Raw genomic sequence first — 15,101 nt, 5'->3', positions numbered from 1 at the left:
TCATTGATGCAAAACAATGTAGTTCTTCCCCAAAAACATAGCAAAACGACAATCTGTTTCAGTAGCTATAGCTAGCTAGCTAACTATATAGCTAGATGTCATCTAAATTAACCCTAATTTATAAGACAGTTCTTATTTGATTAATGGTGGTCGGACCATCTATGTGAAGCTAGCCACAATAAGGATTAGTCACAATAGCGGTTAGCCGTTGCGGTTAGCCTTCAAAATAAAAGTATGGCATAATGCTACTATTTGTAATAATTTGCATCACTGTCAATGACATACTTTTATTCTGAAGGCAAACCGCAAATTCCACTATTGCTCTTTAACAGTGCTACTGTATATTTTTTGACACGCAAAGACCCAAACGGTGTTCCATAGTATCTATGTCGTGAAGCTAATAGCAGTGACGCTATTACTGTGTAACTCCGGTAAGGCAACATCAGAAAAATAGCCCACTTGGTAGTGTGTACCGGTTTTCGACCAGTCGGCGAAAGCCAACATCACCCATGCCAGAGAACGGTTGATTGGTTAAGGGCAATGAATTCCATTATCTTGGCATTAATGGATTTCGCCTTTGAGTTGTCTCACTGAAATGTTCTTACTCTTTCAAATGACTGCTCGACTTGTTGACTGCTTGACCCACACAGCAGACATTGTGGGCTAGGTTAACAATGCTTTGTTGCACGTGAAGCCCAACATTTTACGTGGTTTAATTACACCCTGTACCTACGTTATATAGGTATGCATGGTAGTTTGACATCGGTTTGTAACATTGCCGTTAAACTAAACATCTGGCCAACAACAATGTTGGCATTTTTAGCTAACATCAGCCGATTCTGATATGTTCACCAATATATCATGAATCCCTACACTGTACATAGACACGGAATCACTGGCCACTTTAATAATGTTTACATACTGCTTTACTCATTTCATATGTATATACTGCATTCTATTCTACTGTATTTTAGTCAATGCCACTACGACATTGCTCGTCCTAATACTTATATATTTCTGAATTCCATTATTTTACTTTAGATTCGTGTGTATTGTTGTGAATTGTTAGATACTACTGTACTGTTGGAGCTAGGAACACAAGCATTAACATCTGCTACATACAGTGCCTTGTGAAAGTATTCGGCCCCCTTGAACTTTGCGACCCTTTGCCACATTTCAGGCATCAAACATAAAGATATAAATCTGTATTTTTTTGTGAAGAATCAACAACAAGTGGGACACAATCATGAAGTGGAACGACATTTATTGGATATTTCAAACTTTTTCAACAAATCGAAATTATTCAGCCCCCTTAAGTTAATACTTTGTAGCGCCACCTTTGATGCGATTACAACTGTAAGTCGCTTGGGGTATGTCTCTATCAGTTCTGCACATCGAGAGACTGACATTTTTTCCCATTCCTCCTTGCAAAACAGCTCGAGCTCAGTGAGGTTGGATGGAGAGCATTTGTGAACAGCAGTTTTCAGTTCTTTCCACAGATTCTCGATTGGATTCAGGTCTGGACTTTGACTTGGCCATTCTAACACTTGGATATGTTTATTTTTGAACCATTCCATTGTAGATTTTGCTTTATATTTTTGATCATTGTCTTGTTGGAAGACAAATCTCCGTCCCAGTCTCAGGTCTTTTGCAGACTCCATCAGGTTTTCTTCCAGAATGGTCCTGCATTTGGCTCAATCCATCTTCCCATCAATTTGAACCATCTTCCCTGTCCCTGCTGAAGAAAAGCAGGCCCAAACCATGATGCTGCCACCACCATGTTTGACAGTGGGGATGGTGTGTTCAAGGTGATGAGCTGTGTTGCTTTTACGCCAAACATAATGTTTTGCATTGTTGCCAAAAAGTTCAATTTTGGTTTCATCTGACCAGAGCACCTTCTTCCACATGTTTGGTGTGTCTCCCAGGTGGCTTGTGGCAAACTTTAAACGACACTTTTTATGGATATCTTTAAGAAATGGCTTTCTTCTTGCCACTCTTCTATAAAGGCCAGATTTGTGCAATATACGACTGATTGTTGTCCTATGGACAGAGTCTCCCACCTCAGCTGTAGATCTCTGCAGTTCATCCAGAGTGATCATGGGCCTCTTGACTGCATCTCTGATCAGTCTTCTCCTTGTATGAGCTGAAAGTTGAGGGACGGCCAGGTCTTGGAGATTTGCAGTGGTCTAATACTCCTTCCATTTCAATATTATCGCTTGCACAGTGCTCCTTGGGATGTTTAAAGCTTGGGAAATATTTTTGTATCCAAATCCGGCTTTAAACTTCTTCACAACAGTATCTAGGACCTGCCTGGTGTGTTCCTTGTTCTTCATGATGCTCTCTGCGCTTTTAACGGACCTCTGAGACTATCACAGTGCAGGTGCATTTATACGGAGACTTGATTACACACAGGTGGATTGTATTTATCATCATTAGTCATTTAGGTCAACATTGGATCATTCAGAGATCCTCACTGAACTTCTGGAGAGAGTTTGCTGCACTGAAAGTAAAGGGGCTGAATAATTTTGCACGCCCAATTTTTCAGTTTTTGATTTGTTAAAAAAGTTTGAAATATCCAATAAATGTCGTTCCACTTCATGATTGTGTCCCACTTGTTGTTGATTCTTCACAAAAAAATACAGTTTTATATCTTTATGTTTGAAGCCTGAAATGTGGCAAAAGGTCGCAAAGTTCAAGGGGGCCGAATACACATACAGTGCCTTGCGAAAGTATGTGACCAATAAAATTTGATTTGTATATTTAGAACTGTTTACCAGAGGCAATTTGAATCTTGCACCCGGACTCCAGCTGGATTCTCGTAATTTGTTCACCTCCTCTGCCTATGACTAAAATAAGCGGGAGAAGGAGGGGAGAAAAAAAGTGGGATGGGAGTGGAGAAAATAGTTCAGGTAATGTGTCAGTTTGACAAAATAAATACATCCTTTAACGTAACTCAAAATCAAGCATCCAAGGACGAAAACATCCCAAACCACATAACGTACCTCCCATAACATGTACTTACTGAATCCAACCATTCTATCAGGCACTTTGAAGTCTTCTGTCAAAACAGCCCTAAATTACAAGAGGGTGGGGTGAAAAGAGACAAGATATATACTGAGTGAACAAAACATTAAGAACACCTGCTCTTTCATGACATAGACTGACCAGGTAAAAGCTATGATCCCTTATTGATGTCACTTGTTAAATCCACTTCAAATCAGTGCAGATGAAAGGGAGGAGATGGGTTAAATTAAGATTTTTAAGCCTTGAGATAATTGAGACGTGGATTGTGAATGTCTGCCATTTACAGGTTGAATGGGCTACAAAATATTTAAGTGCCTTTGAATGGGGTATGGTAGTAGGTGCACCGGTTTTGACAAGTGCTGCAATGCTGCTGGGTTTTTCACACAGCAGTTTCCCGGGTGTATCAAGAATGGTTCACCAGCCAAAGGACATCCAGCCAACTTGACACAATTGTGGGAAGCATTGTAGTCAACATGGGTCAGCATCCCTGTGGAATGATTTCGACACCTTGTAGAGTCCACGCCCAGATGAATTGAGGCTGTTCTGAGGGCAAGGGGTGCGCAGCTCAATATTAGTAAGCTGTTCTTAATGTTTTTTACGTGTAAAAAATGACAATTTAATATTTTTTGGACAGTAGCAGTAGACGGATACAGTGTAGAAAGGCCAGCAGACGAGTCAATAAATGATTATGTTGCGCACCTACACTACAGGGCTATGGCTAACACTTATCTGCTGTTCCATCACTGTGATAGAACATACAGTGCCTTGCGAAAGTATTCAGCCCCCTTGAAATTTGCGAACTTTTTCCACATTTCAGGCTTCAAACAAAGATATAAAACTGTATTTTTTTTGTGAAGAATCAACAACAAGTGGGACACAATCATGAAGTGGAACGACATTTATTGAATATTTCAAACTTTTTTAACAAATTTAAAAACTGAAAAATTGGGCGTGCAAAATTATTCAGCCCCTTTACTTTCAGTGCAGCAAACTCTCTCCAGAAGTTCAGTGAAGATCTCGGAATGATCCAATGTTGACCTAAATGACTAATGATGATAAATATAATCCACCTGTGTGTAATCAAGTCTCCGTATAAATGCACTTGCACTGTGATAGTCTCAGAGGTCCGTTAAAAGCGCAGAGAGCATCATGAAGAACAAGGAACACACCAGGCAGGGCCGAGATACTGTTGTGAAGAAGTTTAAAGCCGGATTTGGATACAAAAAGATTTCCCAAGCTTTAAACATCCCAAGGAGCAATGTGCAAGCGATAAAATTGAAATGGAAGGAGTATCAGGCCACTGCAAATCTACCAAGACCTGGCCGTCCCTCTAAACTTTCAGCTCATACAAGGAGAAGACTGATCAGAGATGCAGCCAAGAGGCCCATGATCACTCTGGATGAACTGCAGAGATCTACAGCTGAGGTGGGAGACTCTGTCCATAGGACAACAATCAGTCATATATTGCACAAATCTGGCCTTTATGGAAGAGTGGCAAGAAGAAAGACATTTCTTAAAGATATCCATAAAAAGTGTGGTTTAAAGTTTGCCACAAGCCACCTGGGAGACACACCAAACATGTGGAAGAAGGTGCTCTGGTCAGATGAAACTAAAATTGAACTTTTTGGCAACAATGCAAAACGTTATGTTTGGCGTAAAAGCAACACAGCTCATCACCCTGAACACACCATACCCACTGTCAAACATGGTGGTGGCAGCATCATGGTTTGGGCCTGCTTTTCTTCAGCAGGGACAGGGTAGATGGTTAAAATTGATGGGAAGATGGATGGAGCCAAATACAGGACCATTCTGGAAGAAAACCTGATGGAGTCTGCAAAAGACCTGAGACTGGTACGGAGATTTGTCTTCCAACAAGACAATGATCCAAAATATAAAGCAAAATCTACAATGGAATGGTTCAAAAATAAACATATCCAGGTGTTAGAATGGCCAAGTCAAAGTCCAGACCTGAATCCAATCGAGAATCTGTGGAAAGAACTGAAAACTGCTGTTCACAAACGCTCTCCATCCAACCTCACTGAGCTCGAGCTGTATTGCAAGGAGGAATGGGAAAAAATTTCAGTCTCTCGATGTGCGAAACTGATAGAGACATACCCCAAGCGACTTACAGCTGTCATCGCAGCAAAAGGTGGCGCTACAAAGTATTAACTTAAGGGGGCTGAATCATTTTGCACGCCCAATTTTTCAGTTTTTGATTTGTTAAAAAAGTTTGAAATATCCAATAAATGTCGTTCCACTTCATGATTGTGTCCCACTTGTTGTTGAATCTTCACAAAAAAATACAGTTTTATATCTCTATGTTTGAAGACTGAAATGTGGCAAAAGGTCGCAAAGTTCAAGGGGGCCGAATAATTTCGCAAGGCACTGTATGAACTAGAGATAATGTAAACGCTTGAGTAAATGAGGGATGCCAAGTATATTTTAGAAAGCAGGTGCTTCAACAGAGGTGAGGTTCCTGAGTGAATTAAACAATTAACATCATATAAGATGCTATGCTCCCATAAGCTGACAATGACCCCATCCACAGGGCACGAATGGAGCATGAATGGTCACTGAATGGTTTGATGAGCATGAAAACGATATACACCATGGCCATCTCAGTCACCAGATCTCAACCCAATTGACCACTTATGGGAGATTCTGTAGCGTCGCCTGGGACAGCGTTTTCCACCACCATCAACAAAACACAAAATCATGGAATTTCTTGTGGAGGAATGGTGTCGCATCCCTCCAATAGATTTCCAGACACTTGTAGAATTTATGTCAAAGGGCATTGAAACTGTTCTGGCTCAAGGTGGCTAAACGCCCTATGTTGGTGTTGCCTTTATTTTGGCAGTTACCTACACACATAATACTTTAGACTTCGCTATATTTGCAAAGCAGAAGACGGTGAAGCTGTCCACAAATCATTATCTGGTCTAAGTACTTCAGCGCTATCCCGCTGGGGATCCAGTGTTGTGTATTTGGGTTGGATAGTGAGCTAAAATTAAGTGGAGGAGTGGGAGTAATCCCACAGATTGCTCAATCAATATGTATTTACTGTCTGTCAATACAGCGGGTAAATTGGTGCTGGCTACAGGCTTACCTTTGATGTACCATGGCTCCCAGCTGGTTACCTACTATAAGGGGAGGCGGCAAGAGCCAGCCGGAAAGGAGACCAGGGCCAGAGGGAGATGCAGAGGAGAGAGAAAAATATATTAGTGAACTTTTTTTTTTTTTTTTTTTACATTTTAATACGAAATATATTAAGAAAAAATTATTGGCTGCACCCATGCCAAAGACCCTGAAATGCGCTGCAATGGATGCCCTTTTACAGGTTCCAATTCTACTATTTTGTATGTTTTTTGGAGCTGATAATAAAAAAGGTGCAATATCCAGAAATTGCTCCGCCATTTACTGGTTACAAAAATTCTAATAGTTTGCCTAATTTCTGTTTGTGACAAAACAAGCAGTCATTCCTTAGGGAATCAATGTACCGTCTATACTGCTGTGAAATATCTTTTTCATAACCAAAAACACTCTAACTCTATTTTCAGCTGTTCAAACCTGGTGTACAAAACCAAAAGTAAAAGACAAAAACTAAACTTAAGAATGGAAAGCATAGAAATAGCACACATAGAACAGATCAACTGCTTATTTGATTTACTTTCAACGAAGACATTAACACTACATACAAAACTATGTGGACACCCCTTCGAATTAGTGGATTCCTCTATTTCAGCCACACCAGTTGCTGACAGGTGTATACAATCCAGCACACAGCCATGCAATCTCCATAGACAAACATTGGCAGTAGAATGGCCTTACTGAAGAGCTCAGTGACGTTCAACGTGGCACCTTCATAGGATGCCACCTTTCCAACAAGTAATTTCATCAAATGTCTGCCCTGCTCGAGCTGCCCCTGTAAACTGTAAGAGCTGTTATTGTACAGTGGAAAGGTCTAGGAGCAACAACGTCTCAGCTGCAAAGTGGTAGACCACACAAGCTCACAGAACGGGCCCAATGAGTACTGGAGCATGGAGAACGTAAAAATAGTCTATCCTCGGTTGCAACACTCACTACCGAGTTCCAAACTGACTCTGGAAGCAACATCAGCACAATAACTGTTCATTGGGGCGGCAGGGAAGCCTAGTGGTTAGAGCATTGGACAAGTTCAAAGCCCCGAGCTGACAAGGTACAAATCTGTCGTTCTGCCCCTGAACAGGCAGTTAACCCACTGCTCCTAGGCCGTCATTGAAAATAAGAATTTGTTCTTAACTGACTTGCCTAATTAAATAAAGGTAAAATAAATAAATAAAATAAGGAGTGTCATTAAATGGGTTTCCATTGCCGAGCAGCCACACATTAGCCAAAAGTCACCAAGGGCAATGCCAAGCTGGAGTGGTAAACAGCTCGCCGTCATTGGACTCTGGACCAGTGGAAACACGTTTTCTGGAGTGATGAATCATGCGTCACCATCTGGCAGTTCAACGGACGAACCTGAGTTTGGCGGATGCCAGGAGAATGCTACCTGCCCCAATGTATAGTGCCAAGTGTACAGTTTGGTGGTTGAGGAATAATGATCTGGGGCTGTTTTTCAAGGTTCGGGCTAGGCCCTTTAGTTCCAGTGAAGGGAAATCTTAATGTTACAGCGTACAATGACATCCTAGACGATTCTGTGATTCAAACTTTGTGGCAACAGTTTGGGGAAGGCCCTTTTCCGTTTCAGAATGACAATGCCCCAGTGCACAAAGCGAGGTCCATACAGAAATGGTTTGTCGTGATCAATGTGGAAGAACCTGACCGGCCTGCACAGAGCCCAGACCTCAACCACATTGAACAACTTTGGGATGCATTGGAAAGCCGACTGCGAGCCAGGCCTAATCGCTCAACATTAGCCACCGACCTCACTAATGCTCATGGCTGAATGAAAGCAAGTCCCCTCAGCAACGTTCCAACCCATATGAGTGGAGTCTGTTATAGAAACAAAGGGGGGACCAACTCCATATCAATGTCCATCATTTTGGAATGAGATGTTTGACGATCAGGTGTCGACATACAGATTATCTTTCACTCACATTTCTATGCAAATTTGGACAGGCCACTCAAAAAGTTTAATATTGTAGCTTTTTTTTGTACATAATGATTCCTATGACCGAAAAAAGCTTCTGGACATCAGAACAACGATCAATCACTAACCTCGATTTAGATGGTTTCTACTTCAACGAGTCGGCGGCGCAAGACATACTGCTCACCAAAACTACATTATTTATTTGCCAATCTGCCACTACCCTCTGTTCTATTGGCGAACTGAAGAACTGTAATATCCTATGTTTCTCGGAGACATCTAGCTGAAGCCAGGATATGCATATAATTGGAACCATTGGAAAGAAAACACTTTGAAGTTTGTAGAAATGTTAAAATAATGTAGGATAATATAACACAATAAAAATGGTAGGAGAAAATAAAGAAAAACCAACCAGAATTTTTTTGAGAGACCATCCTCTTAGAATTGCAAGAGAAAGGTATTGAAAATGAGCTCCCTGGATGCAATTCCTATGGCTTACACAGGGTGTCAGCAGACAATGATCAAGGTTTCAGGCCTGTAACTTTAAAAACAAATAAGAAATATCAGTTGAAGTACACAGTCTTGGAAAATCATGTTTGCGCGCGCCATGAAGACATAGCGCACCTGCTAAAATCAGTTTCCTATTGAACATACTTCTTTCCGAAATGAATATTATAGTTCGATTACATTTTAGGGTATCTGAGGAGTAAATAGAAACTTATTTTGACTTGTTGAAACAAAGTTAAGGGGTAGATGTTCTGATTCCTTTCTCTGCCTGTTGAACGAGTGAATACCTCAAATCGATGGTGCCAACTAAACTGCCTTTTTGGGAAATAAAGAAGAATTTTATATGACAAAATGACACTACATGTTTTAGCTGGGACCCTTTGGATGTCAAATCAGAGAAGGATTTTCAAAAAGTCAGTCAATATTTATTTAAATCGTTATTTGTGAATGTATGAAACCTGTGCCGGTGGAAAAATATTTTGATGTGGGGTGCCGTCCTCAAACAATCGCTTGGCATGTTTTTGCTGTAATAGCTATCAGACAGTTCAGTTAGATTAACATGAATTTAAGCTTTCAGCTGATATAAGACATATGTACATAAATGTTTAAAATCCATAATATTTATGATCATTTATTTGAATTGCACGCCCACCAGTTTCACCGGAAGTTGTCTCGCTAGCGGGACTATCCCTAAGCAATTTTTTAAGAACAGCTGGTGCGCAATCTCTAATATTAAGGAAGTCTCAAGGTCAAAGTTAAAATACCCCATGATAAGCTACTATTTACCAAGAGAATGTATCTATATTTTTCCTACCACCACAAACTGATGTTGGCAACCAGACCACACTCAACAAGCTGTATCGGCAATTAGTAAACAAGAAAATGCTCATCCAGTGGCTAATGATTTTAATGGAGGGAAACTAAAAATCCATTTTACCTCATTTCTACCAGCATGTCACCTGTGCAACTAGAGAAGACAAAAAAAACTCTAGATCACCTTTACTCCACACACAGAAACACATACAAGCTCTCCCTCGCCCTCCATTTAGCAAATCTGACCATAACTCTATTTTAAGCTAAGCTTCAAGGTCTGTTTCGCTAGCAGAGACTGGAATATGTTCTGGGATTCATCCAATGGCTTTGAGGAGTTTACCACATAAATCACCGGCTTCATTAACCCTCAAGTCTATTTCTGTCTGTTTAAGCTAGAGATATCCTTTCGCATCTGCGATGTAAGGTGGCTGAGCTACAGCGGTGTGTGTCAGACCATGATGTCCCGAAAATCGGTCTTATCACGAAAACGTCTGTAGCGTCCGAACAGTTTGGTCTACAACCTATTATGGCCTCTCTATCGAAAGGTGAGTCTCTCACGAACAGGTACATGTCAACTCCATATTAATGCCCATGATTTTGTAATGACATGTTCGACGAGCAGGTGTCCACATACTTTTGGTGTATATATGGAAGTAGTTTAGTGCCTAAAAAAGGGGGGTAAATATGTTCCCACAAATGTCCTGGTCTTTTTTATATAACCTTTTTCAGGACGCTGTCTTTCAAAGATAATTTGTAAAAATCCAAATAACTTCACAGATCTTCATTGTAAAGGGTTTAAACACTGTTTCCCATGCTTGTTCAATAAACCATATTTTTTTTTATTAACATGCACCTGTGGAACGGTCATTAACCTGTTGAAAATAGGGGGCACTATTTTCATTTTTGGAAAAATAACATTCCCAAAGTAAACACGTTTTTTTTTGTCAGGACAAGATGCAAGAATATGCATATAATTGACAGCTTAGGATAGAAAACACTCTAAAGTTTCCAAAACTGTAAAAATATTGTCTGTGAGTATAACAGAACTGATATTGCAGGCGAAAGACTGAGAAAAATCCAATCAGGAAGTGACTCATGTTTTGAAAGCTCTGCGTTCCGATGAGTCCCTATTGAGCAGTGAATGGGCTATCAACCAGATTCCTTTTTCTACGTATTCCCCAAGGTGTCTACAGCATTTTGACATAGTTTCACGCCTTTATGTTGAAGAATGAGCGTAAGCGACTACATCGCGTAAGTATCCGGCTGAGGGCTCTCAGAGTAATTCTTGCGTAATAGACAGAGGTAGCTATTTTTCCTCCCGGTCTTACTGAAAATACAACTGTCCCGGTTGATACATTATCGAATAGATATTTGAAAAACACCTTGAGGATTGATTATAAACAACGTTTGCCATGTTTCTGTCGATATTATGTAGCTAATTTGGAATATTTTTCGGCGTTGTCGTGACCGCAATTTCCGGTTGAATTCTCAGCCAAACGTGAAGAACTAACGTAGTTATTTCAGCTACAAAAATAATATTTTTGGAAAAAAGGAACATTTGCTATCTAACTGGGAATTTCGTGAGTGAAAACATCCGAAGCTCAAAGGTAAACGATTTAATTTGATTGCTTTTCGTGACCAGGTTGCTATCGATAAACTTACACAAATGCTTCTCTTGCTTTGACTGTAAAGCATAATGTCAAAATCTAAGATGCCAGGGTGATTAACAAAAGGCTAAGCTGTGTTTCACTATATTTCATGAATACGAATATTTTCTAGAAAATATTTTTGTCCGTTGCGTTAAGCTAATTACTGTGGTTGATGACAACGCTCCCGGATCCGGGATGGGTTGATCCAATTAAGACAAACAGCTTACAGACGGTAGGCAATTAAGGTCAAAGTTATGAAAACCTAGGACACTAAAGAGGTCTTTCTACTGACTCTGAAAAACACCAAAAGAAAGATGCCCAGGGTCCCTGCTCATCTGCGTGAATGTGCCTTAGGCATGCTGCAAGGAGGCATGAGGACTGCAGATGTGGCAAGGGCAATAAATTGCAATGTCCGTACTGTGAGACGCCTAAGACAGCGCTACAGGGAGACAGGACGGACAGCTGATCGTCTTCGCAGTGGCAGACCACGTGTAACAACACCTGCACAGGATCGGTACACCCGAACACCACACCTGCGGGACAGATACAGGATGGCAACAACAACTGCCCGAGATACACTAGGAATGCACAATCCCTTCATCAGTGCTCACACTGTCCGCAATAGTCTGAGAGAGGCTGGACTGGGGGCTTGTAGGCCTGTTGTAAAGCAGGTCCTCACCAGACATCACCGGCGACAACGTCGCCTATGGGCACAAAGCCACCCTCGCTGGACCAGACAAGACTGGCAAAAAGTGCTCTTCACTGACGAGTCGTGTTTTTTTCTCACCAGGGGTGATGGTCGAAGGAAGGAGCGGTACACTGAGGCCTGTACTCTGGAGCGGGACCAATTTGAAGGTGGAGGGTCTGTCATGGTCTGGGGCGGTGTGTCACAGCATCATCGGACTGAGCTTGTTGTCATTGCAGGCAATCTCAACGCTGTGCGTTACAGGGAAGACATCCTCCTCCCTCATGTGGTACCCTTCCAGCAGGCTCATCTTGACATGACCCTCCAGCATAACAATGCCACCAGCCATACTGCTCGTTCTGTGCGGGATTTCCTGCAAGACAAAAATGTCAGTGTTCTGCCATGGCCAGTGAAGAGCCCGAATCTCAATCCCATTGAGCACGTCTGGTACCTGTTGGATCGGAGGGTGAGGGCTAAGGCCATTCCCCCCAGAAACGTCTGGGAAGAGTGGGGTAACATCTCACAGCAAGAAATGGCAAATCTGGTGCAGTCCATGAGGAGATGCACTGCAGTACTTCATACAGCTGGTGGCCGCACCAGATACTGACTGTTACTTTAGACCCCAGCCTTTGTTCAGGGACACATTACATTTCTGTTCATCACACGTCTTTCTCAGTTGTTGAATCTTGTTATGTTCATACAAATATTTACACATGTTAAGATTGCTGAAAAATAAACACAAGTGACAGTGAGAGGACATTTTTTTTTCCCCCTGGAGTTTTACATCTCTCATATATAGGACAAACTTCCTTTTTGGACCATCTGCTTCTTCCATTGATTATTCAAAGTGGGCTAATAATATAAAAGTTGTGTATATATATATATATATATATATATATTTATAATCTAAAGGGGTCTTAAAATTCCAAACTGAATATCTAAATGATCTGAGATTACAACCCCCCCCCCCCCCACAGTGCATTGACAATATCTTTTAATTGGCGAAATATATTCTAAATGGTCAGATGCATAGTGTGACACTATTAGAAGACTATCCCTAGCTGATGGGAACTTTTACAGTAGGTGCCTCACAAGAAAGGTGGCTTAGGCCTAAGAGATTTATGGAGGATTTCCATTGTAGCAAACCAGCAGTCATGGATTTCAAATTTTACATTTTTTTCTCTCTCCGACAGACAATACACAGACAGTAATCCAGTCGGGTGTCATTGGCTACAGTCAGCTCCAGTAGGACCACATTTAAACAGTATTTAATCTTCCAACTCAGTATGGATCTTCCCACGATCAGCCTGGCAGGCCCCCAAAATGGACAAATAAAAAGAAGTGACTTAGAGGAGCAGCGGGATAGTGCCATCATAGCAAACAATGGCATTTGTCACTCAAATCCAACTTTCCTTAGCTTGGCTTTTTAAGACTGTATGCTTTTCTATCGCCGCAGGATAGGGCGTCCAGTGCAGGAGAACTGGCCAGCTCTTATACCCTTTTCACACTGTCATGCTGGCTCTGATATTTTCTTTTCACATTGTCCTGGTTACAGCAACGACAGTGCATGCGTAACGAGGCCAGCGCAGTACAACTTGGCTCAGCTCAGTAGTGTCAAAATGCTGATTGTTTGGGATCTCAAATACAAATCTCTACCCCTTTCCTATGGTCCATTCGACAACTCCCATATGTTTTCAGACTCAATGTCATTTGTATTAAGATTAAATTGATGAAGATGTCTCTAAACTGTTGCCACTTATCATCTTCGTACCTAGCTTAGATTGGGTTGTGGATGAATGGATTTGTGATGAAGAGAATAAAAACTGTAATATTGAATAAATATTTTTGGAAATTGCTACCTTGCTACATTGGAATAATATTCAAATCTATGTTTTATGTACATAAAAGGGTTGCACATGTTGGGGAATATTCCGAGGTGAAATTGAACTTTAATTAAATTAGTTAACTCTCCACATGGGATGATTTCACAAAACAACAACAGGAAATATTGAATGATCCCCAATGATCCATCGCATCTCCCAAAAACATTTTCAACATACATCTGTAAAATGATAGTCTTGAAACGAAAGCTTTGGTTGTCTTCTTCTCAAGCTTCCATGTCTTCTCCCTGGACCTCAATGTCCACCTCTTGAACATCAGACTCTGAGGCCTCATCTTCACTGTCCAATCTTGTTGAGGATGGTACGCTGTCAGGCTCGAAAAAGCCTCAAATTTGCCCAGATTGCCACCAATTTTTCAACCCTTGTATTGGTCAGCCTGTTGCATGCTTTGGTGTGTGTGTTCCCAAACAAGGACCAGTTGCGCTCTGATGCGGCTGATGTTGGTGGGATTTGGAGGATGATGGAGGCAAAAGGGGAAAGAACCTCAGATCCACAAAGTCCCTTCCACCAGCTGGCTGATGGATATGTTGGCACAACTGCCATAATGCATCTCCATCCCAAAGCCCTTGCTTGGAAGTGTACTTCGCCAGACTGCCAAGAACCTTGACCTCATCCATGCTAAGGTGGCGAGACATGGTAGTGATGGCACTATAGGCCTTGTTGATCTCTGCACCAGACAGGATGATCTTGCCAGCATACTTGGGGCCCAACATGTATGCCGTGGCGTGTATAGGCTTCAGGCAGAAGTCTTCACGTTTTTTGATATATATCAGAAGTGCAGTTTCCTCTGCTTGGAGCAACAGTGAAGTGGGCAGGGCAGTACGGATTTCTTCTCTTACATCTGCAAGCAGAGTCTGAACATCAGACAGGATGGCATTGTCTCCCTCCATCTGTGCAATGGCTACTGCTATAGGTTTCAGGCTGCTTACCACTCCCTCCCAAAATACATCATCCAGGAGGATCCTCTTGATGGGGCTGTCCATATTGGCAGACTGTGATATGGCCATTTCATAGAGAGACTCCTTCCCCTCCAAACATGATGACAACACCACCCCAACGGGTGTTGCTGGGAAGCTTCAATGTGTTGCTCTTATTCTTCTCACTTTGCTTGGTGAGGTAGATTGCTGCTATAACTTGAAGACCCTTCACATACCTAACCATTTTGTTGGCTCTCTTGTAGAGTGTATCCATCGTTTTCAGTGCCATGATTTCCTTGAGGAGCAGATTCAATGCATGAGCAGCACAGCCAATGGGTGTGATGTGAGGGTAGGACTCCTTCACTTTAGACCAAGCAGCCTTCATGTTCGCAGCATTGTCTGTCACCAGTGCAGATACCTTCTGTGGTCCAAGGTCATTGATGACTGCATTCAGCTCATCTGCAATGTAGAGACCAGCGTGTGTTGTCCCTTGTGTCTGTGCTCTTGTAGAATACTGGTTGAGGGGTGGAGATTATG

The 15,101-nt window shown here is 41.7% G+C and overlaps 1 protein-coding gene across 9 annotated transcripts in view; it reads right to left on the bottom strand.

Moving 5' to 3' along the window:
• Nucleotides 1-15,101, bottom strand: part of LOC135545911 (far upstream element-binding protein 3-like) — an 87,622-nt gene that overhangs the window by 66,537 nt on the left and 5,984 nt on the right. For 5 of the 9 annotated variants that reach the window (XM_064973891.1, XM_064973917.1, XM_064973926.1 and 2 more), the window contains exons 3-5: nt 6,131-6,164; nt 3,023-3,072; nt 2,775-2,846 (exon numbers count right to left, since the gene is read on the bottom strand). In XM_064973891.1, the coding sequence (XP_064829963.1) occupies nt 2,775-2,846; nt 3,023-3,072; nt 6,131-6,164 (156 nt within the window). Of the gene's footprint in view, nt 1-2,774; nt 2,847-3,022; nt 3,073-6,130; nt 6,165-11,848; nt 12,120-15,101 lie in introns of all 9 variants that reach the window. The other 4 variants (XM_064973907.1, XM_064973941.1, XM_064973949.1 and 1 more) reach the window with 3 other exon arrangements.

This window comes from Oncorhynchus masou, chromosome 1, assembly GCF_036934945.1.
Source record: "Oncorhynchus masou masou isolate Uvic2021 chromosome 1, UVic_Omas_1.1, whole genome shotgun sequence".
Taxonomy (NCBI): domain Eukaryota; kingdom Metazoa; phylum Chordata; class Actinopteri; order Salmoniformes; family Salmonidae; genus Oncorhynchus; species Oncorhynchus masou.
Note: the sequence above shows the minus strand (reverse complement) of the source record. Positions and strands in the feature narration are given on the sequence as shown.